General features: G+C 44.9%; 1 protein-coding gene across 1 annotated transcript in view; it reads left to right on the top strand.

Annotated features, from left to right (window-relative positions):
- KALRN (kalirin RhoGEF kinase) overlaps positions 1–15,167 on the top strand; it is a 1,310,049-nt gene extending 1,294,882 nt beyond the window's left edge. Inside the window, exons 54-60 of the mRNA XM_033944399.1 lie at positions 1,318–1,439; positions 3,839–3,970; positions 4,732–4,896; positions 8,417–8,495; positions 8,794–8,994; positions 9,700–9,838; positions 12,559–15,167. Of these exons, the coding sequence (XP_033800290.1) occupies positions 1,318–1,439; positions 3,839–3,970; positions 4,732–4,896; positions 8,417–8,495; positions 8,794–8,994; positions 9,700–9,838; positions 12,559–13,104 (1,384 nt within the window). The 3' untranslated portion in view covers positions 13,105–15,167. The remainder of the gene's footprint in view (positions 1–1,317; positions 1,440–3,838; positions 3,971–4,731; positions 4,897–8,416; positions 8,496–8,793; positions 8,995–9,699; positions 9,839–12,558) is intronic.
- The last annotated feature ends 9,958 nt before the right edge of the window (positions 15,168–25,125 follow it).

The following is a 25,125-nucleotide window of genomic DNA, read 5'->3' as shown; positions in this document are numbered from 1 at the left end:
TCATATATTTAGTCGATTTTCTAGCCCGTCCTCCCAGAAGAGCACAGAACGGATTATAATTTAATATGCATAGTGGAAGGATAGCAACAAAGTTACAAATTCACACATAGCAGATATACAGAACAACCGATTGAAAAGGTGAATGGCAACAGCAAACGAATTCCTATGTAGGACTGAATACATGTTTAGGGGGCTGAAATTCAAAAATATGCACCTATTTTAAGCCAGAAAAGTTGTGCGTCACAAAGAGGATGTGCAAATCTGTGTGTGTAATTTTTAAAGCAAAAGTTCACTCATGTTTTTGCTTTGAAAATCTAGAAGAGTCTACATAGTGAAAAATAGACATGAACCAATTAGAGAATGACACGAGGACACATTTTTCCCTGTCCTTGCGGGAACTCATTTTCCTGTCCTGTCCCTGCCCCATTCCTGCAAGCTCTGTCCTCATCTGCACAAGCCTCAAACACTTTAAAATCATAAGTGGCAACATTCTAGAGCTCAGACTGTGATGTCATAATGCCTCATTCCACCAATGCCTAAGCTCCATCCTCATCTTCACCAGCCTAAAACACCACCAATGCCTAAGCTCTGTCCTCATCTGCACAAGCCTCACACTTTAAAATCCTAAGTAGCAACATTCTAGAGCTCAGATTATGATGTCATAATGCCTCATTCCACCAATGCCTAAGCTCCGTCCTCATCTGCACAAGCCTCGAATATTTTAAAATAGTTAAGTAGCAACATTCTAGAGCTCAGACTGTGATGTCATAATACCTCATTCCACCAATGCCTAAGCTCCGTCCTCATCTGCACAAGCCTCGAATATTTTAAAATCGTTAAGTAGCAACATTCTAGAGCTCAGGTTGTGATGTCATTCCTCATTCCACCAATGCCTAAGCTCTGTCCTCATCTGCACAAGCCTCAAACACTTTAAAATCATAAGTGTTCGAGGCTTGTGCAGTTAAGGCAGAGCTTACAGGAATGGGGGATGGGACAGGGACAGCGAGAAAGCTTGCAGGGACAGGGAAATTGAGTTCCTGCAGGGACAGGGACAAATTTGTCCCTGTGTCATTCTCTAGAACTAAAGTAGGCAGTACAAAATTAATCCTAGTACGTCTAAACCAATGAACTGCCAATCAAGATGAAGGCAAGCTTATGGTTTGGGTTGAACGGAAATGTTCTGATATCGATATATACGGAAGAAAAAGCAATGCTGTTGAATTGTATGCTAGGTGTTGCGTTGGCAAAAATGATAAATTTAAGAAACGCTAAATGTGGCAGGAAGAGATTTAAAGTCGCCCTTCTTCTGCTCTCCAGTGACTCTGGTGAAATGACCCTGAAGATCTGCAACTTGATGCCCCAGGACAGCGGCATTTATACCTGCGTGGCAACCAATGAGCATGGAACAGCTTCAACCTCGGCTACAATCAAAGTGCAAGGTCTCTATTTAAGTAACCAAGATCATGAAAGTTATGTTTTCTCTGTCTGTGGAGTATTTCTCCGGAGAATCATGATTAGAGAGAGGACCTCCCTAAGCAGTTGGGTTTTCAGTCCATCAACGGTGAATATTCATGAGCGACTGCCTGCATATTAATTAACTATTCATTTCCTTTTATATCCCATCCTCCCAGAAGAGCTCAGAATGGGTTACAAGTTTCCGTACACAATAAAGCATATTTCTACAAAGTGATGGAAAACATAAAATTCTTTTGTACTATCTAGAGCAGGGGTGGCCACACTTTTTAGGCTTGCGAGCTACTTTTAAAATGTCCAAGTCAAAATGATCTACCAACACAATTTAAAAAAAGCACAAAGCACACTGTACGCAGAGAAAATGTTAATTATCATTTATATTCCAGGTTTTTTTTTTCCAAGAGGTCAAGGCAGATGACTCTGCAATGTCACCTCAGTAACAACCATACAAAAATAGACAAATATACCCCCCCCTCCCTTTTTACTAAACCGCGATAGCGGTTTTCAGCGCAGGGAGCTGCGCTGAATGCCCTGCGTTGCTCTCGATGCTCATAGGACAAAATCCAAATAGTAGCAGCATTCCATGCCACTGATCCAAGGCAAGCGGTGGCTTTTCCCTTGTCTGTCTCAACGGCAGAATATGGACTTTTCCTCCAGGAACTTGTTCAAACCTTTTTTATAAACAGTACATTAATCGCTCTTACCACATCCTCTGGCTACGTATTCCAGAGCTTAACTGGTGATATTCTGTGGAACTTAACCACACAGTGCCACAAGAAGATCACCACAAAAAACATTCAGCAGGTTGGAGGGGGGGGGGGGGGAGGAACTGGCAATATTCAGTGCCAGCACCTGCATAGCTAAGTGGGCGAATTTAGGACAGCTCAAAAGCTGTCCTAACTTTACCTACTTATTCAGTGCCGGGGCCCAGATAACTATCAGCCAGAACATGTATAATTAGGTTTTCAATTCCAAGTCACCCTGATATGCCTCCAGACACCCCCAAATAGCCCTCCTCCATTCTGCCCTCTCGCCCTAGCTCGCAAGACTTATCAGCTTCCTCTCCTCCTGAACCACAGCCCACTGTCCAAGATAGGTCCCCAGGCCTATCTTTACTCCCTGATGTTTCCAGTGTGGACATCGGGGGCAGGAGCAAAGCCTCATCTCTCCTGCCCCTTGTGGCTGCCATGGGAAATAACTACTGTGACCTCCCACTGCACTACACAACTACTGCTATCTGCTGTGAGAAGTTGCAGCATTTTCCACCAAAAGGCAGGATCACCATCAGGGAATAAAGGTTTGCCAAGGGGGGCATACCTCAGACTAGAGAATGACAGGAGGACTCATTGTTCCATCCCCACAAGTTCATTTCCTGTCCCTGCCCCATCCCTGCAAGCTCCGTCCTCATCTGCACAAGCCTCAAACCTTTTAAAATCATAAGTGTTTGAGGCTTGTGCGGTTAAGGCAGAGCTTACAGGAATGGGGGCGGGGGCAGGGACAAAACTCACGGGGACGGGATGGGGAAAAATCTGTCTCCCTGTCATTCTCTTCCTTAGACTACGGGAAGGGGGGGGGGAGAGGAGGAAGATGTTGATTCTCATGGTCTGGGGGGAGGGGTTAGGAAGGAGGGGGGGATCAGGGGACATGGAATTTAAAAACCTAGCTATGTGGGTCCTGGAAGATATTAGGTCAGGGCTCACATGACTGTCTTATATGGGCCCAGGTTGCATATTGTCCAGACCCACATATTCTCTGGCAGCCAGACTACATTTAACCCCAATATTCTGCGTCGGTGCTGGGAATATCTTTTTTTTTTTTTATATTTCTTTATTCATTTTTAAACTTTCAACAAGTAATTCATTATACAATCATATACACTGTAATAATACTTATTAATCATAAATTCAATGAAATCGAACTATAACTTCACCCTCCCATCCTTCTTCCAATATAATCATATAATTTTATAAAATTATCCCCCCTCCCCCCTTATACTTCCATAAACAAAAGGAGAGAAATAAATTATTAACTAATATCAGCTATCCAACAAGGAAGTTATAAAAGTTTATGGAGGTCTGGGAGCCATTAACAAACTATTGTAAGGAATGATTATAATTGATTAGGTGCTGGGAATATCTGAAGCTAATCTAAAATTTAAAAAGAATCTCTGATCACCGCCAGCCCAACGTCTCCCCGTAAATTATAGAATATTATAAATTATGTACATGTTTTAGCAATTTCAACACAGGCATTTACACCAGCTCTGTGCCTGGAGCATTCAAACGAAATTAGAGGACAACAACGTAAAACCACTCCAACCTGCCAGGCAACTATGTGACATTTAAAAAAACTCTTGATTTTACAGGCGTCCCTACGGCACCAGGCTGTCCCATTGCTCAGGAAAGAAACAGCACCTCGGTGATCCTTCGATGGATGCCTCCTTGCAGTACAGGAAACTGCACCATTTCTGGCTACACCGCGGAGTATAGGGAGGAAGGTAATGCCCTACCGTGGCTACCACACTATAGAAATGAATGGCTCAAACAGCTGGAATCTTTATTATTTTATAGGTTTTTTTTAAAAAAATGTATTTAAATTTATTTTTGAGGAGGTTCTATCTGTGAGAGACTTTTGAATTAGTGGTGGGGTGGGGAGAGGAGGGCAGTAGAAAGATTTGCCACCTCTGCAGTTACATCATGATGTATCCACACTACATCAGACACCGACAGAGAAGAGACAGGTTCATCCTCCTTTTTCCATAATTCCAAAAACTGAAAAGCTCTTAAACCCCGAAATTTGATGCGAACCAGAAGTAGTCAATTTCCTGGTTTTTCTGAGCCTTTCGGAATGGATCTTGTACCTCTACTGGAATCCCTAACACCCTTCCTCTTCCCCCCCCACCCCACCCTGAAGAGTGACAATCCACCACCCCCACCCCCTCCCAGACCCAGCGACAAGATCCCAAGGCCTACGGTGCTTCCATGGTGGTCTAATAGGATGTTGGGGTAGGAGCAATCTCACTCGCTCCTGCCCTCGTGCTCTCTCGGTGCTGAAAATGGCTGCCGCTGTGACAGCACTCTTGGGGCGAGGGAAGAGGGAGGAAGTTAGCGAATATATAAAGTATAGGTACAAGATCCATTCAGAAAACCGAGAAATTCTACAAACCGAAATATGGCTTGTAACAATGAAATTTCAGATGTTTTGTAAGAATTTCAAACAGTTTCCTGTCAGGTGACCTCTTTGCTTTTTCTACACCAGGATCCGCAGTATGGCAACAGTCAGTAGCTTCCACTTTGGACACGTATCTTGTGATCGAAGACCTGCACCCAGGCAGCCAGTACCAGTTTCGTATCAGTGCTAGTAACCCTTGGGGAATTAGCTTACCTAGTGAACCATCAGACTTTGTACAGCTTCCGGAAAACGGTGAGCGCCTAGCTAATAAATAGGCTAGACCTATATAGGGCTGACTTAACCTTTAGGCAGACTAGGCACTTGCCAAGGGTGGAACCTGAGGGGTTTGAGGTTCCCTGTAGCAGATGTAGTGAAACAAAGCAATAGATCCTTATAGGCACACAACTTCAAAGAGCCACCAGTACAGGAAGTATGGGCCTTCCACTATAGTGGTGTGTAGTCAGGGTCTTCAGGGGATTCACCCCAGCCCCCTAAAGGCCCTGAGAGTACTGCTCTGAATTTGATTGGTTGAGTGGGCAACAGGCAGTTGCCGTTCAGCCAATCAAATTCAGATCAGTACTGCCAGGGCCTTCAGGGGATTCACCCCAGTCCCCTATAGGCCCTGAGAGCACTGCTCTGAATTTGATTGGTTGAGCAGGCAACAGGCACATGCTGTTCAGCCAATCAAATTCAAATCAGTACTGCCAGGGCTTTTGGGGGGGGGGGAGGAAAGAGAAGGGTTCAGAGAATCTCCAGCACATTTTGTTTGATGCAATTTGACTGGTTGAGCAGGCCCCCCCCCCCCAAAAAAAAAAAAAAAAAGCAGAGCTGTAGAGTTGGGGATTGACTGAATCCCCTGAAACCCCTCACCGCACGCCATTGCTCAGATATCTCATTTACCTGAGTAAATGGTATTTGGAAATTAACCTCATTCCCCATTATTTTATAATCCTGCTTATCCAATTTTATGTCTATGGGTAGATTCGAGAAAAGGCACCTAATATTAGGTGCTGGGATACAGCTCGCTAAGGGCAGATTCTGTCATGGCAATTGAGCTCGCAATTGCCATTACAGAATATTAACATATAAGCATATACTGTAAGTGCACCTAGCTTTAGTCACTAGAACATACGCCATGTCAAAGGCTGGGCTAAGGGCTCACCTCTAATTCTAGACAGCATTCCATAACATGCACACATAACTGCTAGGCATTCCCCTGACCTGTCCAAGAACCACCGATAGCCACACCCCCTTGTTGGTGCATGTGATAGATTTTGCCATCTAAGGGAATTTGCACACTTAATTGCTAATTGCTACCTGTTAGAACCAATTAAGGCTAATTTATTTGTTTATTTGTTCATTTTTATAGCCCGTCCTCCCCAGAAGCTCAGAACGGGTTACAAGAAAATAAAAATAAAAATTAGGTACTTGGAAATTCCCTAACTGTCCCGAAGGCTCACAATCTAGCTAAAGTACCTGAGAAAACAATTATTAAATAGTAAAGATTGTAGCCTACATTGTTCATTAACAACAATTATCAGCTCATTATTAAATTACATGTCTCCCTCCATATTCGCGGTTTCTGCACTCGCAGTTTCGCTTATTTGCGATTTTTCGTATGCTGACTCCTCCCCAAAATTACATCATGAGTAAAGTTCCTTTTCTTTACGGTACCGATAAAAAAGTTAAGTGCTTACCAACATTCACCCACAAAATCGCTGATTCGCAGCTTCCCAGCCTGAAAATCTCTGAAAATCGCTGCTTGACTGCTATCAGCGCCGAGAAGAGCAGCAGGAGGGAAGCGTAGGCCACTCGGGTTAAGTGACAGTGGGCTCAAGTCTCGCGAGAGGAGCACCGGTGCTAAGAGCAGCGGGAGGGAAGCACGAGCCACTCGGGGGATAAGAAACAGCAGCTTCAGGCTCGGCTCAGTTCGGTTCTCCAATCCTCCAACGGTGTCGCAGTCTCCCCTGTCCCTCGCGCTGCCTCATGCAGGAAAGGGAGGGCTCAGGTCCCAGATCCTTGCGTTGAGTGTCTGAAGCTCAGGTGGAGCCATGCTCAGAGGAGATGAAGGATTGAGGAGCAGCTGAACCTTGCTTCTTCATTCATTAGCAGGGACCGGAGTGCCCGCATCCAAATGACATCATCAGTAACACGGCAGAGTGAATTCACGGGTGGACAAGGCCGAAGCAGCCTGTGTAGAGTGCTGCCGGCCCCACGCTGGTTAGGGAGGTACTGTATGTAGGGCTCGCTCACGGTCAGTGGGATTCGGATGGGAGGGAGGGAAGGATGGAGGTTCAGCTGCACAGTGGCAGGTGCTCGAGGGAGGGGGGGCGGTGCTCGTTCAAGGGTTCTGCTGCACAAGGGAAGGGAGGGAGGGAAGGGAAACTGCTGGCAAATCCCAGTACCAGGGCTTATTTTGGGAGTAGGTCTTATTTTCGGGGAAACATGGTATAAACAAGGTTGGCTTTTCCAGGCAGCCAGAAAAGGCAAAGTAGACTAGATTCTTACTGGGAGCAGGTCTTGTATAGGGAAACTTGAATGACAATGAATATTCATGAGGCATTTTTGCATACTACTACTATTAATTATTTCTTTTACGCTACCAGACGTACGCTGTGCTGCACAGAGTCACAAAGAATAAGAAAACAGTCCCTGCTCAAAAGAGCTTACTATTTAAACAGGCAAGATAGACAAACAGGATGTCATGGATACAGTTAAGGGGAATCCTGGCAATCCTGAAATCCACATCTCTCTGTAGTGGATGGAGTCTATGCTTAGGATTGTGGAATTAAACCTCAACTTTGCTCCCTGTGACACAGGAACCACTTAGAGCTCGTGAGCTGTGGTAAATCATTTCACACACTGCAAAGATTACATTACATTACATTAGAGATTTCTATTCCGCCATTACCTTGCAGTTCAAGGCGGATTACAAAAGAGATTAAAAAAACGGAGGGTTACAATGGAAGAACATTTGTCCTTCCTAGAGAGGTAAAGAGTAGGTTATGTAGTTTCTGTGTGGCGAGAAGAGGGAGGGGGGGAAGGACGGTAAGTATGAAGTTAGGGCTGTTTCAGGAATTTCTTGAAGAATGTAGTTTTTTATTTCTTTTCTGAAGTTATGGCTGTTTCCGAAGTTATGGCTTATTAAACAGGTATATCTATCGATCAGTCTTGTGAATCAGCAGGGCCCAACCTTCTTTCTGTAATTGAACTTATTCTAAAACAGGATTTCTCAACTCGGTCCTGGAGTACCCCCTTGCCAGTCAGGTTTTCAGGATATCCACAATGAATATGCATGGGATAAATTTGCATACAATGGAGGCGGTTTATGCATAGTCATTGTGGATATCCTGAAAACCTGACTGGCAAGGGGGTACTCCAGGACCGAGTTGAGAAATCCTGATCTAAACGACAAAATGTTTTGTAAAGGATGACACTGAGCCGCAAGAGGGAAGGGAAGGCTGGATCACTACACTTTCCCACCTTCGTAGATCAGAAAGTTCGTAGGTGCAATAAGATTTTGATATAAAGTCATCTTCCTTCCTTCCCTGCACACTTTAATGCAGCCGTAAAACATTAACTGCAAATATATCAAGGTATACTGTGACAAGAAAGTTCTAGCGTTGCACAATTTAATAAGACCAGGAGTCATTATTCCTTATCATGCAATATAATTGCATCTGTTGCATTAGTATTAACTCTATAAATTTCCCCTGCCATGGTTATCTTCTGTTGTCCGCATGTGCGTTTTTTTTTTTTGTTTTTTTTTAAGATACCACTGCCGATGGCTCTACGATTTCATGGAAAGAAAACTTTGACTTCGCTTACACCGAGTTTCATGAAATTGGAAGGTAAAAAAAAAAAAAAATGGGGGAAAGGCATAATGAGAGGGGGAGGCCAAGATGGGGGCTGGAGTAAGCAGAAAGTGTCTGGACTGGAGTCTTGTCTTCTATTTGGCAGGATCTTGCATTTCCTACATCTCCCCTCCTTTTCTCTTGTGTGCTGGTATTCATTACTGCAGAGGGATTTTTTTTTTTTTCTGTTTTCTCCTGTGCATACAAAAACACTAGAAATTATTAGGTTGCATTTCTAATGTGCCATTCTAGTTTCTCTCTTCTGAGATGCTCCTCTTCCTTTTGTCCTTTCCAGAGGCCGTTTCTCCATAGTAAAGAAATGCATCCAGAAAACCACCAAAAAGGATGTAGCTGTAAAATTCATCAGCAAAAAACTGAAGAGGAAGGAGCAGGCAGCACACGAAGCTGCTCTCTTGCAACATCTGCAGCACCCACAGTACATCACAATACATGATACCTATGAGTCTCCCACTGCCTACATCCTGGTCTTGGAACTGTGAGTCCTGTGGTTATTCAGTGAAAATGTGCATAGCTGTGCTTTGGTTGAACGTATCGCAGCTATAATCTGACAGAGTTCTGCACTGTCACTAAGAGCCAGATGCTCTAAAATCACCGTTAAAATCCCGTGGTTCGCTGTGGTACTGGTAAATTGTCTGGTTTTAAAACAGCGGTTAAGAAAAAGCCCTGGGAAGAAGTGGAGTTGTTAGTGTGACTTCCCTAGTTGTGAGCTGAAGCAGAGCCCTGGGAAGCCAGACTTCCCTAGCTGTGGGCTAAAGAAGAGCCCTGAGAAACCAGACTTCCCTAGCTGTGGGCTAAAGCAGAGCCCTAGGAAGACTGTTAAGTGAAAAGAGCATTATTTGCTTGGCTGAGGTAACCCACTGATATATTGAATTTGGGGACTTTTATTCCAGGTCTGGCTAGAACTAGATCCTTGTGTTTTGAGGCAGCTGTGAGCCAAAAAAGACAAACGTGGTAACACCAGAAGTTACTTTATTTCTGTTCCTTGAAAGGTATAACTTGATTTCTGAACCTATATGTGTGTGCAGACCTCTCCTAGAAATCCTACCCAGCCCTGTTACACTTGTTTTATATATCACATACTTGACCAATGGATATATCACATACTTGACCAACCTTTCTATTGTGGTTGTAATGACACTAAAGAAAGATGCAGTTTACATTTCCTTTCTTCTTTGTCTAGTTTGGATGATGGACGGCTCTTTGATTATCTTATGAATCATGATGAACTTATGGAAGAAAAAGTAGCTTTCTACATCCGAGACACGATGGAAGCCTTGCAGTACCTTCATAGTTGTCGAGTGGCTCATTTGGATATAAAGGTGAGACTATCATTTAATCTTTTTTATTGAAAAAAAAATATAATTTGACGAGGTTGGCCTTGTGTCATAGTGCCTGGATTTGAATCTCAGAATGTTTCTACTTACTGGCTGGGTATGTCCCAAGGACTGGGTTGAAAATCACCATTATAGACTAACCAGTTCATTGAAGCATGAGGTTTTAAGGACAAGAGCTACAACCTCAGCACCCTGAGGTTGTGGGTTCAAACCCCACGCTGCTCCTTGTGACCATGGGCAAGTCACTTAATCTTCCACTGTCCCAGGTACATTAGATAGGTTGTGAGTCCACCAGGACAAAGAGGGAAAATGCTTGAAGTACCTGTATGTAAAACCGCTTTGAGTGTGGTTGTAAAACTACAAAAAGACGGTTTACAAGTCCCAGTCCCTTTCCCTGATGTCATAATGCCTCATTCCACCAATAAAAGCCAACCTCATCAGTGATGTCACAATGGCTTCATTCTTTTATACTTAGATCACTTCTCAGATTGTATTGGAGGAAAGTGTGGCACAATGGCTAGAGTTCCAGCCTCAGCCTCCCCTGAGGTTTGTGGGTTCAAATCCTGTGCTGCTCCTTTTGACCCTGGGCAAGTCACTTAATCCTCTATTGCCCCAGGTACATTAGATAGATTGTGAGCCCACCAGGACAGACAGGGAAAACGGTTGAAGTACCTGTATGTAACAGCTTTGAGTGTGGATGTAAAACTACAAAAAGGCAGTATATAAGTCCCAATCCTTATCCTACCCCCCCCCCCCCTAAGTCTTTCAAGTGCCACACACCTACATCCTTTACTCCTCTTGAAGTTCTTGTCACTTGCCTTTTCTTATCCAACTAGTCTTATAGCCCGTTACATTAACGGGTGCTAGAATATATGTGTGTGTGTCTCTCTTTATTTCTTTCTCTCTCTCTCTCTCTCTCCTTAGCCGCTTTCTGTCTTTCTGTCTTTCTTTTTCCTTGGCTGTCCATCACCACCCCTTGCCTGCTCCCCCTGTCCATTCTCCCTTCCTTTTACCTCCCCTGTGTCCACCACCACCCCTTCACAGGTCTCCTTATGCAGCAGCAGCCCTTCTCCCTTTGTTTTACCTCCCCCCTGTCCAGCAGCACCTTCCTTCTCCCCCTGTCCAACATTAGGCCTCCGTTCTTTTTCTTCACACACACCCCCGGTCCATCAGCACCTCTTTCCTTCTCCCCCTGTCCAGCAGTAGGCGTCCCTTCCTTTTTCTCCCCCCTCCTCCTTCTTATCCCTATGATACACTTACCTTGCTCTGCCTGTGATCAGAGGCTCCCGACAGCCGCCCAGTTGCACCCATTGGAAAAGTTCCCTCTGCGGCATCCTGCACCCCTCCTGACGCGACTCCCGTTGTCCCGCACCTGCCCCTGTGTCTTTCTTCTTGCCTTTCTGTGTCCCTCCCTCCGTCTGTCTGTCCAAAGCAGCATTTCCTCCCCCCACACCAGTTCCCTGTGCACCTGCCCCTGTGTCTTTCTTCTTGTCTTTATGTGTCCCTTCCTCCCTCTGTCTGTCTGTCCAAAGCAGCATTCCCTCCCCCCACACCAGTTCCCTGTGCACCTGCCCCTGTGTCTTTCTTCTTGTCTTTCTGTCTTCCTTCCTCCCTCTGTCTGTCTGTGCAAAGCTGCATTCCCTCCCCCTCTACCCTCTTTCCCTTCCCACAGTCGCGACTACAAACAGTCGCGGGCCCGAGTCATTTGGCGGCCCCCCTCTTCCCTTACCGCGGGCCCGACTGGCGATTTAAGCAGCGTGTCAGCAGTCTTCACACGTTGCTTCGGGCTCTGATTTGCTCCAGACGTGCCAGAGTAAATCAGGGCAGTAGAAGGGCCCGAGCCCGAAGCAGCGTGTGAAGAGTGCTGACACGCTGCTTAAATCGCCAGTTGGGCCCGCGGTAAGGGAAGAGGGGGGGGCGGCAAATGAGTCGAGTCCCGGACAGCGGAAAGTTGCTGGGCTCCTCAGTGGGGGCGCTGAGTGGCCGCGATCCCTCTCCTCCCAGACCCCCCCCCCCCCAGAGGAATGGCGATCGATTTGCCGCCATTTTGAAGATCGTTCTGCCCTGCTCCTTGCCTTAGTATATTTTTAAGTTGAAAGACGCGGCGGCTCCTCTCAAGATCCCCGACTGCATTGGACTTCCGACGCAGGTGGGGATCCTGAGAGGAGCCGCTGCCTGGTCTTTCAACTTAAAAATATAGTAAGGCAAGGAGCAGGGCAGAGCGAAGAACATTGATTCCCATAAGATCATCCGCCTCGGGGGAGACAGCCAACATCAGCGTCCGACATCAGCCTCGGGGGAGGAGAGAGGACTTCAGGTAAGGAGCAGGGCAGATCAAAAAACAGCACGGGCCGACAGCCGCCGTGTCCGACATCCGTCTCGGGGGAGGAGAGAGAGTGTTTCGGTCTGAGATGCTGTACATCTCACGGAAAACGGACCCACGCGATGGAACTGCGCATGCGCGGCCTAGCGTTTTATTATATTAGATTAGAGTTGAACAATCTAATCCTTGGGAAAACACGAGGATTCACCATGTAGTCTGTATAGCATGCATATCCTGCTAAAAAGAATGGCTGCACATGTCTCTAAAACATTCAATTGTAAAGTGCTCTTAGAAAAAAATCATCATTTTTTACATTTGTAATAATGGCACTACTGTGCATGCCTTATTTGTCATTGTTGTTGTTTTTTTTTCTCTCAAACAGCCAGAAAACCTTCTTGTAGACCTGCGGATTCCAGTGCCTCGTGTGAAATTGATAGATTTAGAGGACGCCGTTCAAATCACTGGCCATTACTACATCCATCAGCTTCTGGGGAACCCCGAGTTTGCTGCTCCTGAAGTAATCCATGGTGTTCCTGTGTCGCTGAGCACGGACATCTGGAGCATGGGAGTCTTGACTTATGTGATGCTCAGTGGGGTGTCCCCATTTCTGGATGAGAGCAAAGAGGAAACCTGCATCAACATCTGCGGGGTGGATTTCAGTTTCCCCCAAGAGTATTTCTGTGGTGTGAGCCATGCTGCCAGAGACTTTATCAAGGTGATCCTTCAAGAAGACTTTAGGAGGAGGCCAACAGCAGCCACTTGCCTACAGCACCCATGGCTCCAGCCTCACAATGGAAGCTATTCCAAAATTCCACTGGACACCACACGACTGGCATCTTTCATTGAGCGGAGGAAACACCAGAATGATGTGCATCCGGTTCCAAATGTCAAGGGTTTCATCATGAGCAGAATGAACCTAGGAACTTAATACCCCGAGGGGGTCGTCCAAAAACTAGGCATGAGAAAGGGGCAAGGAGGAACCTATGCATATACGCCTGGTCATGAGCATTCCACTGCGCAGGTGGTGCTCGCTCTACCCCGACTCTCCTATTATAGGTGGCCATGCTGAATCTTGGAGGTTTCAACCTACTGCTTGAATTGCACATTACTCTTGGCCATACAAACATTTGCCTTTTTGAAAAGTGGTACTGTCACACGCTTACTTGGTTTGGGGCAAATTCTGAGGGAGCTGCACTGTGTTCTTCTAACCTTTCCCCCTGGCCAAGCAAACCAACCATTCTTTTGGTCAACATGTTTCTTGCAACCTGTAGAACGTACTACAGGATCTGACTTTTACACATGGCCTCTTGGTATACTTCTGAGCCATAGCTTGTTTTCTGCATTCTGGTTCATGGCTTTTTTTGCTACTGAGGTCTAGGAACACTGCTGATGCAACCAGGCTTTAAAACACAAAAAGAACAGGAGCCCCGAATTTTAGCAGGGCCGATCAGAAAAAGAAACGTGCTCTGCAATAATAGACAAAAAAAAACAACAACCTGGGAATAATTTCAGAACAATGAATACAGAAAGCAATGTCTGGGGAGGGGAGGGATGAGAAATAATATTTTAGCAACTTTTTTGATATATCTATAGGATGCGCCACTGGTTTAGAAGAGATTTATGTTGTAAAGAAAATGTTTACAATTTAGTGAAGTCGGAAGCTAAAGATTGTAGCCTTATAAAGTAGTAAAGAGCTTTAAAACGGAGAGAAGCCTTAAGGCCTTAGGTGGTATGAAATGTACCTTGCTTAGGAAAAAAAAAAAAAAGATGGGTTTGAGAAAGAGCAGTGGATGGAGTGACCGAGATTCACTTCAGTGGCTTTTGCAATTAACCCTTGGCGTGGAGTCCAGATTTACTGTGAGCATTTGTCACCGAGTGCTATATAACATTGTCTCAGTGGAAAATAATCATACTTTTTCTACACTGATTCTGGATAGACTTCTGATGTCCCCTCCCTCCCCCCCCCCACCCCCAGAATCCATTCTGCAAGCCTGCACAGAACAGCTTTTTCTTAGACTAAGCACAATTAGATGAATGTGGTTTTTCTCTGAAGTTGCATTGGTCTACCTGTGTACTAGCATTTCATGCAACATTTGTTGGTGTGTGGGCAGACTTGATAGGCCATCATATTCTATGTTTCCAAGCTTTTGGGTACCAGGTCCACTGATGTGGCAGGTTCTCAGCTTGAGAGTATTAAAAAAAACAAAAAAAAAACCCCAACCCAATTTATTTCATGTTTGAAACGTAACTTAAATGAATGTACTGAAAATCTATAAACATTCCATAGAAGAGGAATATGAGGAACAAAAATACCAGATGTTCAGGTTCGCTTCACCACAGGGTTTCAACAACTCAAATACCAACTCTCTTTGAGAATGAACGTAAAAAGATCTAACTTTCAATTCAAGGTTCTTCAGGTTTAGTCTTGGGCAATTCAGTAAGCAAACAGGTGCTCCCAACTAGGTCCAATGTCAATGGCATCTCATCCTGAACATCTGGAGGACAACAGCTAGCCATGGAGTGCTGCATACAAGGATGACCTCCCAGACATCTCTTAACAAGGTGCAGGCCTCAGCCGAGTTCCTTAGGAGCATGGCCACTGGGGCCCTACATCCAACCCAAAGCCAGATCTCTTCCCTTGTGTCATATAACAGTGGCTCTGAGCACCATTTTCTCAGGGCATATGGAGGGTAATTTTATAAGGGAGTGCCTAATTTTAGGTACCGACTTAGGTGTTATGTTATAAAGATACACGGGCGCCTATAAGTCTTTTTAAAATATTAGTGGCAGCAGCAGAAATTGCACCTACTTTGCAGGCATGGACACGGCTATATCTAGATTAAGAATGTGTGTGAACTAACATCTTTTATAACCTGCATACCTACTTGCAAACTCTAAACTAAAACTTAACTTTATATACCGGGTCTTCAACCAGAGGGAGCTCGACGCGGTTAACAATAAGTTAAAAGATAAGCTAAAATACAAGAGGATTAGTTTTTAAAATGTTTAGCAAATAGAAAAGTTTTTAAAGATTTACGGAAACCTTGGAAAGAGCTGGGACACCTCAAAATTAGAGGAAGTTCATTCCATAATTGGGGAAATTTAAAAGACAGAGAAAGGCTAAAAATCTTGGCTCCTTGAATTCCTTTCCTAGAAGGGAGAGTGCCTCTCGCATATGAAAATCTATAAACATTCCATAGAAGAGGAACAAGAGGAACAAAAATACCATATAAAATTTTAAAAATAATACATAAACATTTAAACTGGATTCTAAGATAGACTGAGAGCCAATGGAGACTCGAAAGCAAAGGAGTCACGTGGTCGAATTTGCTTTATCCATAAATCAACTTCGCAGCGGTGTTCTGAATCAATTGTAGTCTTTGAAGGCAAATCTTTGTGATGCCAAGATAAATGGCATTACAATAATCTAGCCGAGATAGTATAATTGATTGGACCAAGACAGAAAAATGACGTTGATGGAAAAGAGATCTAACCTATCCTGTATATGCCTTTCAGCAAAATAAGCACCATCATGTGCTAGCTGGAGTTTTACAGACCATTTAGGTGTATAGGGTTACCAGATTTTACAATCGTAAAATCTGGACCCGTGGCCCCGCCCCCAGGTCCACCCAGCCCCACCCTGTTCTGCCCAAGTCACGCCCTGTTCCGCCCCAGCCCCACCCCCCAACCTCTTCTCGTGCTCAGAGCCGCGTCGGGAGGGCATCTGCGCATGCATAGATGAGACATGATGATATCACGTCGCATGCATGCGACATCACTGCGTTGCATCCACGCATGCGCAGACGCCCTCCTGACAAAGTCCCAAGCTGGAGGCTTTTCAAAACCCGGACAAAGCGCCGGATTTTGAAAAGCCATACAGACGCCCAGACAGTCCTCTAAAAAGAGGACATGTCCAGGTAAATTCAGATATCTGGTAACCCTAGGTCAGGGGTGGGCAACTCCGGTCCTCGAGGGCAGGAATCCAGTCGGGTTTTCAGGATTTCCCCAAAGAATATGCATGAGATCTATTTGCATGCACTGCGTTCAATGCATATTCGTTAGAGAAATTCTGAAAACCCGACTGGATTCCGGCCCTCGAGGACCGGAGTTGCCCACCCCTGCCCTAGGTATTTAGCCTCAAATCCACAAAAAGAGAAAGGAAAGGGGATTTGTTATGCTGCCTTTTGGTGGTTACAATCAGTGGCATAGCAAGAGAGGGTGGGGCAACTTAGCAGGGGTTCTGGTGCCTACCTCTTCAAATCTTTGCCGGCAGCAAGCATGCTGCCCCACACGCCGTTTTGCACCAGCCTCATCCCTCACTCCAACGTTACTTCCTGTCCGAAGGAAGTCTCAGCCAGCACGAGCAGCAGGCATTCCTGCCTTCTCGCTGACGGCAAAGATGTGAAGAGTTACGCGGGAGATGGTGATGTTGGAGAGGGCGCACAGGGCAACCATGCCTAGTGTCTCCACCCTGGGTGCAAACTTCCCTCACTATGCCACTGTTATAATCAAAGTGGTTTCCGTACTATATACAGGTACACTTCTCTCTCCATATTCGCGGTGGATGTGGGCAAAACATAGCCACGAATATGGAAAAACCGCAATAAACTTTTTCATGTTATTCGCGGTCTTTGGAAACAGCCAGAGCTTTTACTATTGAAACCGCAAATAACCTGTTCCTGAAGGAGAGGCAATATCCCAGATATTATAGGGCTTATGGCAGGCAAGCAGCAATTCCCAAAGCTGTTAGGGCTTTTAGCAGGCGATTCCCAAAGATACCCAGCGATTTTCAGGGTAATAGCGATTTTTTCCATGCATGCTGGGAAGCAGCGTTTTTCTCTGTGCACCCTGGGAAGCAGCAATTTTCAGAGTGAATGTTAGTAAGCTAAACTTTTTTTTTCGGTACAGTAAAAGAAAAGGAACTTTAATCATGATGTAATTTGGGGGGGCGGAGTCAGCATGCAGAAAATCACGAATAAGCGAAACCGCGAATACGGAGGGAGAAGTGTAGTTACGTTTGTACCTGGGACAATAGAATGTTAAGTGACATGTCCGGTGGGAATCAAACTCAGTTCCTTGCTTTTTAGGCCACTGTCCTAATCATTAGGCTATTCCTACACTCCAATGACTTCATAATATTATTCTTAAACTGCAGAGTAGTATTATTCCCTGTCGCCAATAATCTATAAATATATGTGTGCAGGCCAAAAAAAATTCCGCTTTCATTTTTTTTCAAAATTTTTTCATGGTTTTTGAGTTACAGTTACACATTTTTTTAAATTGCATTTTAATGTGCGCTAATTCACTTAAGGAACATTAATTAGTAGCCTAGGGTGTATTAAATAACTTTAAATTGTAAAGGTGGATTAATGGGTCAATGGTACATTCATTAACAAATGCACACCCCTATTATAGTTAATGAGGAAAAAAACCCAACAATGAACGCATTGATCAGAATGAAGAGGCAACATGTAAACCTTGGCTATGGTGAAGCTAAATTATAATTTAGCTTTACTTTTAGCTCTAATGGCTAGAACTGTTGGTGCTAAGGCCCAAAGTAGAATCCTTTGTGTAGTGACCTGACAGCACCCAGACTGGAGGACTGGAGGAGGAGCCTAGTACTTAAGAAGGCTGAGACATCGAAAAGTCAGGGTTCAACCCCCACTTTTTCCACTAATTCTGCACGTGGTCTTTAGCAATCAGCACGCTCTTTCACTTGTCAGTGCCTCAGGGGATTAATTTGTATAGCTGCTTATAACTCACCTTAAGATATGGAAAGGTGCGGCAACTAAATCCTTATAGGATGATCAATCAGCGGGGAAGGTGTGGTTAATCATTCCAAGAGGGTGTTAACACTCGTCCACTCTTTTGACTGGCTCACCTTAGACACACAATATCATAGGAGCCAAATTTTTCAAAATTAATAAGGGTGCTAAACCCAATGGAAATGACCCCTTCCTGAGCACAGCTAAAAGAGTTTGCTCAGTATTAGGGCTCCTATGCACAGTATCATTTTTTTCAAAATTTTTTATTGAAATAATATTGCCAGTTACAGCACAGAACATAGTGCTTCAGTCACAAAACAATTACCGGATTTTTCGCTCTATAAGACACACTTTTTCCCCCAAAAAGTGGGTGGAAATAAGGGTGCGTCTTATGGAGCGAATACTAACTAACCCACCTCCCCTACCTTAATTCCTCCAGCGGTCCTGCGCTGTAGACAAGAGCTTTCAGCCTCCTGCCCTTCTCTTTGGCTTTCACCCCAGCGGCAGCAGCAAGCAGGCAGGTGCGAGTTTTTCGTGAGAACTGGGGCAGCCATTCACAGAGAGGTGCGGGACAAGGCAGGAAGTGAAAAACTTGCACCTGCCTGCTTGCCGCTGCCAGTGCCGCTCGGGAGAAAGCAGGAGAGAAGGGCAGGAGGCTGAAAGCTCCTGCCCTACAGCGCAGGACCACCATTCACAGAGTGGCACGGGACAAGGCAGGAAGCAAAAAACTTGTGCCTGCCTTCTTGCCACTCCGACTCTGCTGCTACCGCTGGGGAAAGAGCTGGAGGGAAGGGCAGGACCACCAGAGGAGTTAGGGGGGACCCTGCCTGCCTCCGGGTGGAGGGCCCTGCCTGCCTGTTTGCCTCAGGGTGGGGGGCCCTGTTGGAGGGTGGGGGGGCCTGCCCTGCCAGGCACTAGGCCTGCCTGCCACTAGGCCGCTAGGCTTGCCTGCCACTAGGCTTGCCTGACTGCCACTAGGCCTGCCTGTCCCATCCCGGCCTGCCCTGTGCCCTGTCTCAGCCTACCACCAGACCACTAGAGGGGGGACAAGGTACAGAGCCTGGCAGGGAGGGGCAGTGTTCAGAGCCTGACAAGGAGTGTGGGGTTGGGTGCAGAGCCTGGCTGGGAGAACTTGGTTCAGAATGTTTTTTTTCTTGTTTTCCTCTTCTAAATCTTCGGTGTGTCTTATGGTCAGGTGCGTCTTATGAAGCGAAAAATACGGTACGTATCCTCGTTCATTGGTACATTGCATGGATGAAAACAACCAGTCCAACATACAATTCCTCCCCTCTCCCCCATATAATAGTCCACAGATAAAAGGGAGAAAGGGAAGTTAGCATGTCTTAAGGTCCAGTGGACTTCCTGTGATTCTCACTCCATTTGACATAGGGACTTTTAAAACCAATAGGAGGAAATATTTTTTCACTTAGAAAATAGTTAAGCTCAGAAATGTGGTAAAAGCAGTTAATGTAGCTGGTTAGCTGGTTTAGAAAAAGGTTTGGACAAGTTCCTGGAGGAAAATTCTATAAACTGCTGTTGAGATAGACATGGTAGAAGCCACTGCTTGCCCTGGATCGGTGGCATGGAATGCTGCTACTATTTGGGTTTTTGTACTTGTGACTTGGATTGGCCACTGCTGAAAAGGATACTGGGCTAGATGGATCATTGGCCTGAGCCAGTATGCCTATTCTTATATTGTTATGTGAGGACAATGCAGCCATTGTGACATCACTGATGAGTTTGGCTCTTAGGCACTGGTGGAATGAGGCATTATGACATCATAATCTCAGCTCTGGAATGTTGCTACTATTTGGGTGTCTGCCAGGTACTTGTGACCTGGACTGGCCACTTTGGAAACAGGATTCTGGGCTAGATGGATCATTGGTCTGAGCTAGTATGGCTATTCTTATATTCTTATGTGAGCCTAGTATAGGACAATCAAGCCATTGTGACATCACTGATGAGGGTGGCTCTTAGGCATTGGTGGAATGAGGCATTATGACATCACAATCTCAGCTCTGGAATGATGCTACTATTTGGGTTTCTGCCAGGTACTTGGGCCCTGGATTGGCCACTGTGGAAACAGGAAAGTAGGCTAGATGGACCAGTGGTCTGACCCAGTATAGCTAGTCGTATGTTCTTAAGCACCCACTACAGACCTCACAGCATGATGGCTGAAACATCAGTCCCACTTACTCAGATGCAGGCAAGACACTGACAACCGCAATTAAGGTGATAAGCTAATCAAAAATGTATCACCTTATTTTCCTTTGTTTTATTTCTATTTATTACCAAGCACAACAGCAAACTCCTACCCAGAATCTAGTTATTTCCTGAAGGGTGGGGCTTTGACAGACGTAACCCTTAATAACCTTTACATAATCTAGGAAAATCACAAGAAAGAAAGAGCACATTCTCAGTTTACCAAATCTGCCCACTGGGTGACTTCCTCTTCACAAAAAATGAATACCCGTAAAGACAGATTCTTCAGGGGTTCCCTCAAATAACTGCCCAGGTGGTGCAGAAAGCCTGTCTTTTGTCCAGAACACATGCACAAACTGGAATCAGGTGTCCTGTGAAGATACTACGGTAGTTTAGGAAAATCTTCATTTTGCCTAAGCTTGCGAGTTGCAAGTCATTCTCAGGCGATTCACATGCAGGCCTGATCCAGGAACCACTGTTGAAGGTGACTGACTCATCCTCAATACACGATCTTTCATCCTGAAGGTTGTGAACCATTTTTCTCCCTGTAAGCCATACTGCATTTTGTTACCATGCTCAGTTGCTAAGCCTGGTGCTTTTTGCTGAACTGTCCAAGCTGTTCTGCCCTTGGGGGACGGATCTGTTAATACTGAGGATGGCATTAAACACCCCAAAATCAGGCATCTTCAGAGGTAAATAATTACAGGGATTATGGGGTGGATAGAAAATGCCAAAAGATAGCTATTCCCATTTGGCAAGAATAAGCATTGCAAACAGCTCAGCAGTTCCAAGGTGCAAAACTGTTCCACAGCCTTAATTTCTTTCACTGTCCTGCTGGTCTGCCTTAAATGTATCTTCAGTTATACTGTGGTTTTCATTTTGAAATGCTCACAATGTTTTTTTTTGTAAAGGTTGGTTGTAAATATTGAATTTGTAATTTAATTCACTCGTAGTCTGTTGTAAAATGATCACCTCCTGTTCATATGCCATGATTAATATGTTACAATCTGCAGGAGATGCTTCAAATGTACATCTGGATGGTGCATTCCCAGAAATACAGAAGACTCAATGTGCAATGCCTCGTTTCTGTGTACATTACAGTCTCTTCCCACATCCAGTATTCTCATGCACTGTTCATAACATTTTCACTGTCTCAGTGTATCCAGTACCCATTTTCTTTATGCAAGATTTTTTAAAAATTTATATTCAAGATTATTTTAAACAAAGGGACGTACTCTAAGATCTAACACAGGGTTTACAGACTCTAGCAGCACTATTTTCTGGATGCCCTTTTTGGGGGTACCTGGTTTACATTTATGGATTTTCTTTTCTTGCTTGAAGGTTTTTAATTGTGATGTTTCAGAAATCTAAAGACCCTCTGATCGATGCCACCCACAATCATCCCACCACGTAGGAACACCAGCCTGGCTGCAAACAGGGCAGCCCAACCATTAGGCAGTCTCGGTGGTCACCTAGGCAGGCAGCTTCTGAGGGCCAGCCAAGAACTGCCGCAGTCAAAACAAAACAATAATCCTGACAGCCACACAAACAGCCATCAGTGCACACTTTGGATTACAGGAAGAATGGGTCATTTTCAAATAATCCAGCTACCCCAGTAAGTTAAATATTTCAGATATTTATTTATTTTTAAAGCTTATAAAGCTTTAAAGTCTAAGTCTTAAGTATAAACTGCTTAAGTCTAATATCATACATGCACAAATTATAAAACTGAAACATTATAAAATACTACAATAGATTCAAATTAATTTTTCCCTGTCTTCTCTTAAAACCCAAATCACTGAAACCTGGAATAATCGAAAGCCCACTGAACTTAGAGAAAGGCATCTGCGAATTTTTGTGTTTTTAATGATTTCTTAAATGATATACGATCTTTACAGAATCTCATCATCCTGGAATGGAATTCACATAGCGGATCCCTTCTTCCTTTACACTTAAGTATAAACTTAAGTATAAACTGCTTAAGTCTTAAGTATAAACTGCTTAAGTCTAATATCATACATACACAAATTATAAAACTGAAACATCATAAAATACTACAATAGATTCAAATCAATTTTTCCCAGTCTTCTCTTAAAACCCAAATCACTGTAACCTGGAATAATCGAAAGCCCACTGAACTTAGAGAAAGACATCTACGAATATTTGTGTTTTTAATGATTTCTTAAATGACATACGATCTTTACAGAATCTCATCATTCCTGGAATGGAATTCACATAGGGGATCCCTTCTTCCTTTAGACTAGTTCAGTGGTCTCAAACTCAAAACCTTTGCAGGGCCACATTTGGATTTGTAGGTACATGGAGGGCCGCAGAAAAAAAAGTTAATATCTTATTATAGAAATGATAATTTTGCATGAGGTAAAACTCTTTATAGTTTATAAATCTTCCCTCCCCAAAGGCTTGCATGTTCCCCCCTTCTTTGCAGTGTCCTCCAGCTTCTCCCCTGGCCTCCCGGTCTTAGTTTCAGCTAATTACCATGCCTGCAGAGAGGATCGCCGGTGCTGTCACATTCCTTGCAGGCTGCCATCGGCCTCGGCAGCACATTCCCTCTGACGCGGTCCCGCCCCTCCTCTGACATCAGGGGCAGGATCGCGGCAGAGGGAACGTGATGCTGAGGATGACGGCAGCCTGCAAGGATCGCTACAGCACTGGCAATCCTCTCTGCATGCTGCAGTAATTATCTGAAGGTAAGAGCTAGAGGCCAGGGGGGAAGCCAGAGGACGCCGCAAAGAGCAGGCAGCACTAGTTCAGACCGTGGGCCGCAAAATAGTACCTGGCGGGCTGCATGTGGCCCCCGGGCCGCGAGTTTGAGACCACTGGACTAGTTAATGTCATTCCCTCCCCCCACCCGATCTCACATTTCTTGCTGTTATAAAAACAAGCTGGGTGGGAGGGTGTTGAGATGATATTGATTGTTGAGTTTAAATTGTCAAACTCTTGGGGGGGCCTCCAGGGGGCGTCAAAAAGTTAATTAAGAGGGATGCAAGATTCAAGATTTACTTGCGATGCTTAATATCTTTGCACTGGCCCTGGCTGCAAACTATTTAAATGGTGACGCGTCAAAACCGCGAAGGACAGTGGTGCGCTGACAATCCAGCACAGACATTTGCGCGCAGGACAAATGCGCTCCGCCGCTTCGGCTGCTTTGAGGCCTTCCCTTTTGTGCTCTAAATGAGGTGTGTGTGGGGGGAACCGCAGAGGTTTCGTCAGCAGGAGACCTGAAGTTATGATGCCGTTGTACAGAGCCATGGTGAGGCCTCACTTGGAGTACTGTGTTCAGTTTTGGAGACCACACTACCGAAAGGACGTGCTGAGGATCGAGTCGGTTCAGCGAACAGCCACCAGGATGGTCTTGGGGCTCAAGGATCTCACGTATGAAGAAAGATTAAAAAAATTGCGGCTGTACTCACTCGAGGAAAGAAGAGAACGGGGAGATATGATTGAAACATATAAGTACATCACGGGATGCATCTTCTGGCTCATGGGACCCTCGACCACCAGAGGGCATCCGCTGAAGATCAGGGGAGGGAAGTTTCATGGCGACTCCAGGAAGTACTTCTTCACCGAAAGAGTAGTGGATCATTGGAAAAGACTCCCACTCCAGGTGATAAAGGCCAGCAGCGTGACGGATTTTAAGAGAAAATGGGATACTCACGTGGGATCTTTAAGGGAGTAAATTCAGGGGAGGGGATACTTGGAATGGGCAGACTTGGTGGGCTATTCTGCTGCTTTTTTCTATGTTTCTATGATGGCAGATAAAGGCCAAATGGCCACAGCATCCACTATCTCCTCCTCTCCCTATTGGCTAAGGCTCTTAACATTTGCATCTCCTCTTCCTATTGGCTAAAGCTCTTTACATCTGCATTGTGAGGTCATAGGGCTTTATGGTTATAGAAACAGACTCCCACTCCAGGTGATAAAGGCCAGCAGCATGACGGATTTTAAGAGAAAATGGGATACTCACGTGGGATCTTTAAGGGAGTAAATTCAGGGGAAGGGATACTTGGAATGGGCAGACTTGGTGGGCTATAGCCCTTTTCTGCTGCTTTTTTCTATGTTTCTACCCTTAGAAGACCTCAAGCTCTTTTTGGGGGAGGGGGGTGATTACACTGAAAACTCCCGAACAGTGAAAAGAACAGGAGTTTTCAGTATACTGGGGGGTTCTCCCCCAAATGCCCCCAACAGGAGCGCGAGCAGTTCTAAGTGTAGTCAGAGGTCCCCCCCCCCCCAACCTACCCTCACAGCGTAAAACGGAAGGCCTCAAAAGCGGTGGAAGCGGTGGCACTTATTTGTCCTGTGCTCGATTGTCGGCGCACCGCTGTCCTCCGTGCTTTTGACAGTGTACCGTTTAAACAAAGAAATAATAAATCACTGATTCTGCCCAGCAGTACAGTGGTATTGTGGAAGACATGGTTTACTTTCCAACTTCTCCTCCAGCTGTCAAGACCTGGAAAAACATCATTCACAGCTCGTGGAAGAAAAATCCACGCATTACTCAAAATCACAAATACTAGTCAGAGTATGACAACCCTAATTTTGGGGCGATCCAGGAGCAAAGTTGGCATTTATGTGGCTAAGTGCTGATATTCTGCTTCTGACCACATAAAAGTCAGTGCCGAATATCACATTTAACTGCATAAGAGAGGAGAGGCTGGCTGCATAAATCCAGATATTCAATGACTGACCATGGCCCAGCATTGAATATCCAAGAATAACGCTGGTGGTAGATAAATATAACCCATGCCGCTTCTGGCAGAACATTTACTCCAAGCTTTTTTTTATTTATGAATTTTCAAATTACATACCAAGTATACACTTGTACAGAAAGTGGGTTAGTCAAGATATTGCTTTCTTAAAAGTATAAATCAATATTACACCTTAACACACCTAAGAACAGATGAAATGTAAAATTTTTTTTTGGCTAACTCAACTCAAGTCTTCAATCGATGAATCCAAGATTT

Source organism: Geotrypetes seraphini, chromosome 5 (assembly GCF_902459505.1).
Source record: "Geotrypetes seraphini chromosome 5, aGeoSer1.1, whole genome shotgun sequence".
Taxonomy (NCBI): domain Eukaryota; kingdom Metazoa; phylum Chordata; class Amphibia; order Gymnophiona; family Dermophiidae; genus Geotrypetes; species Geotrypetes seraphini.
This window is presented reverse-complemented; position numbering and strand designations above follow the sequence as displayed.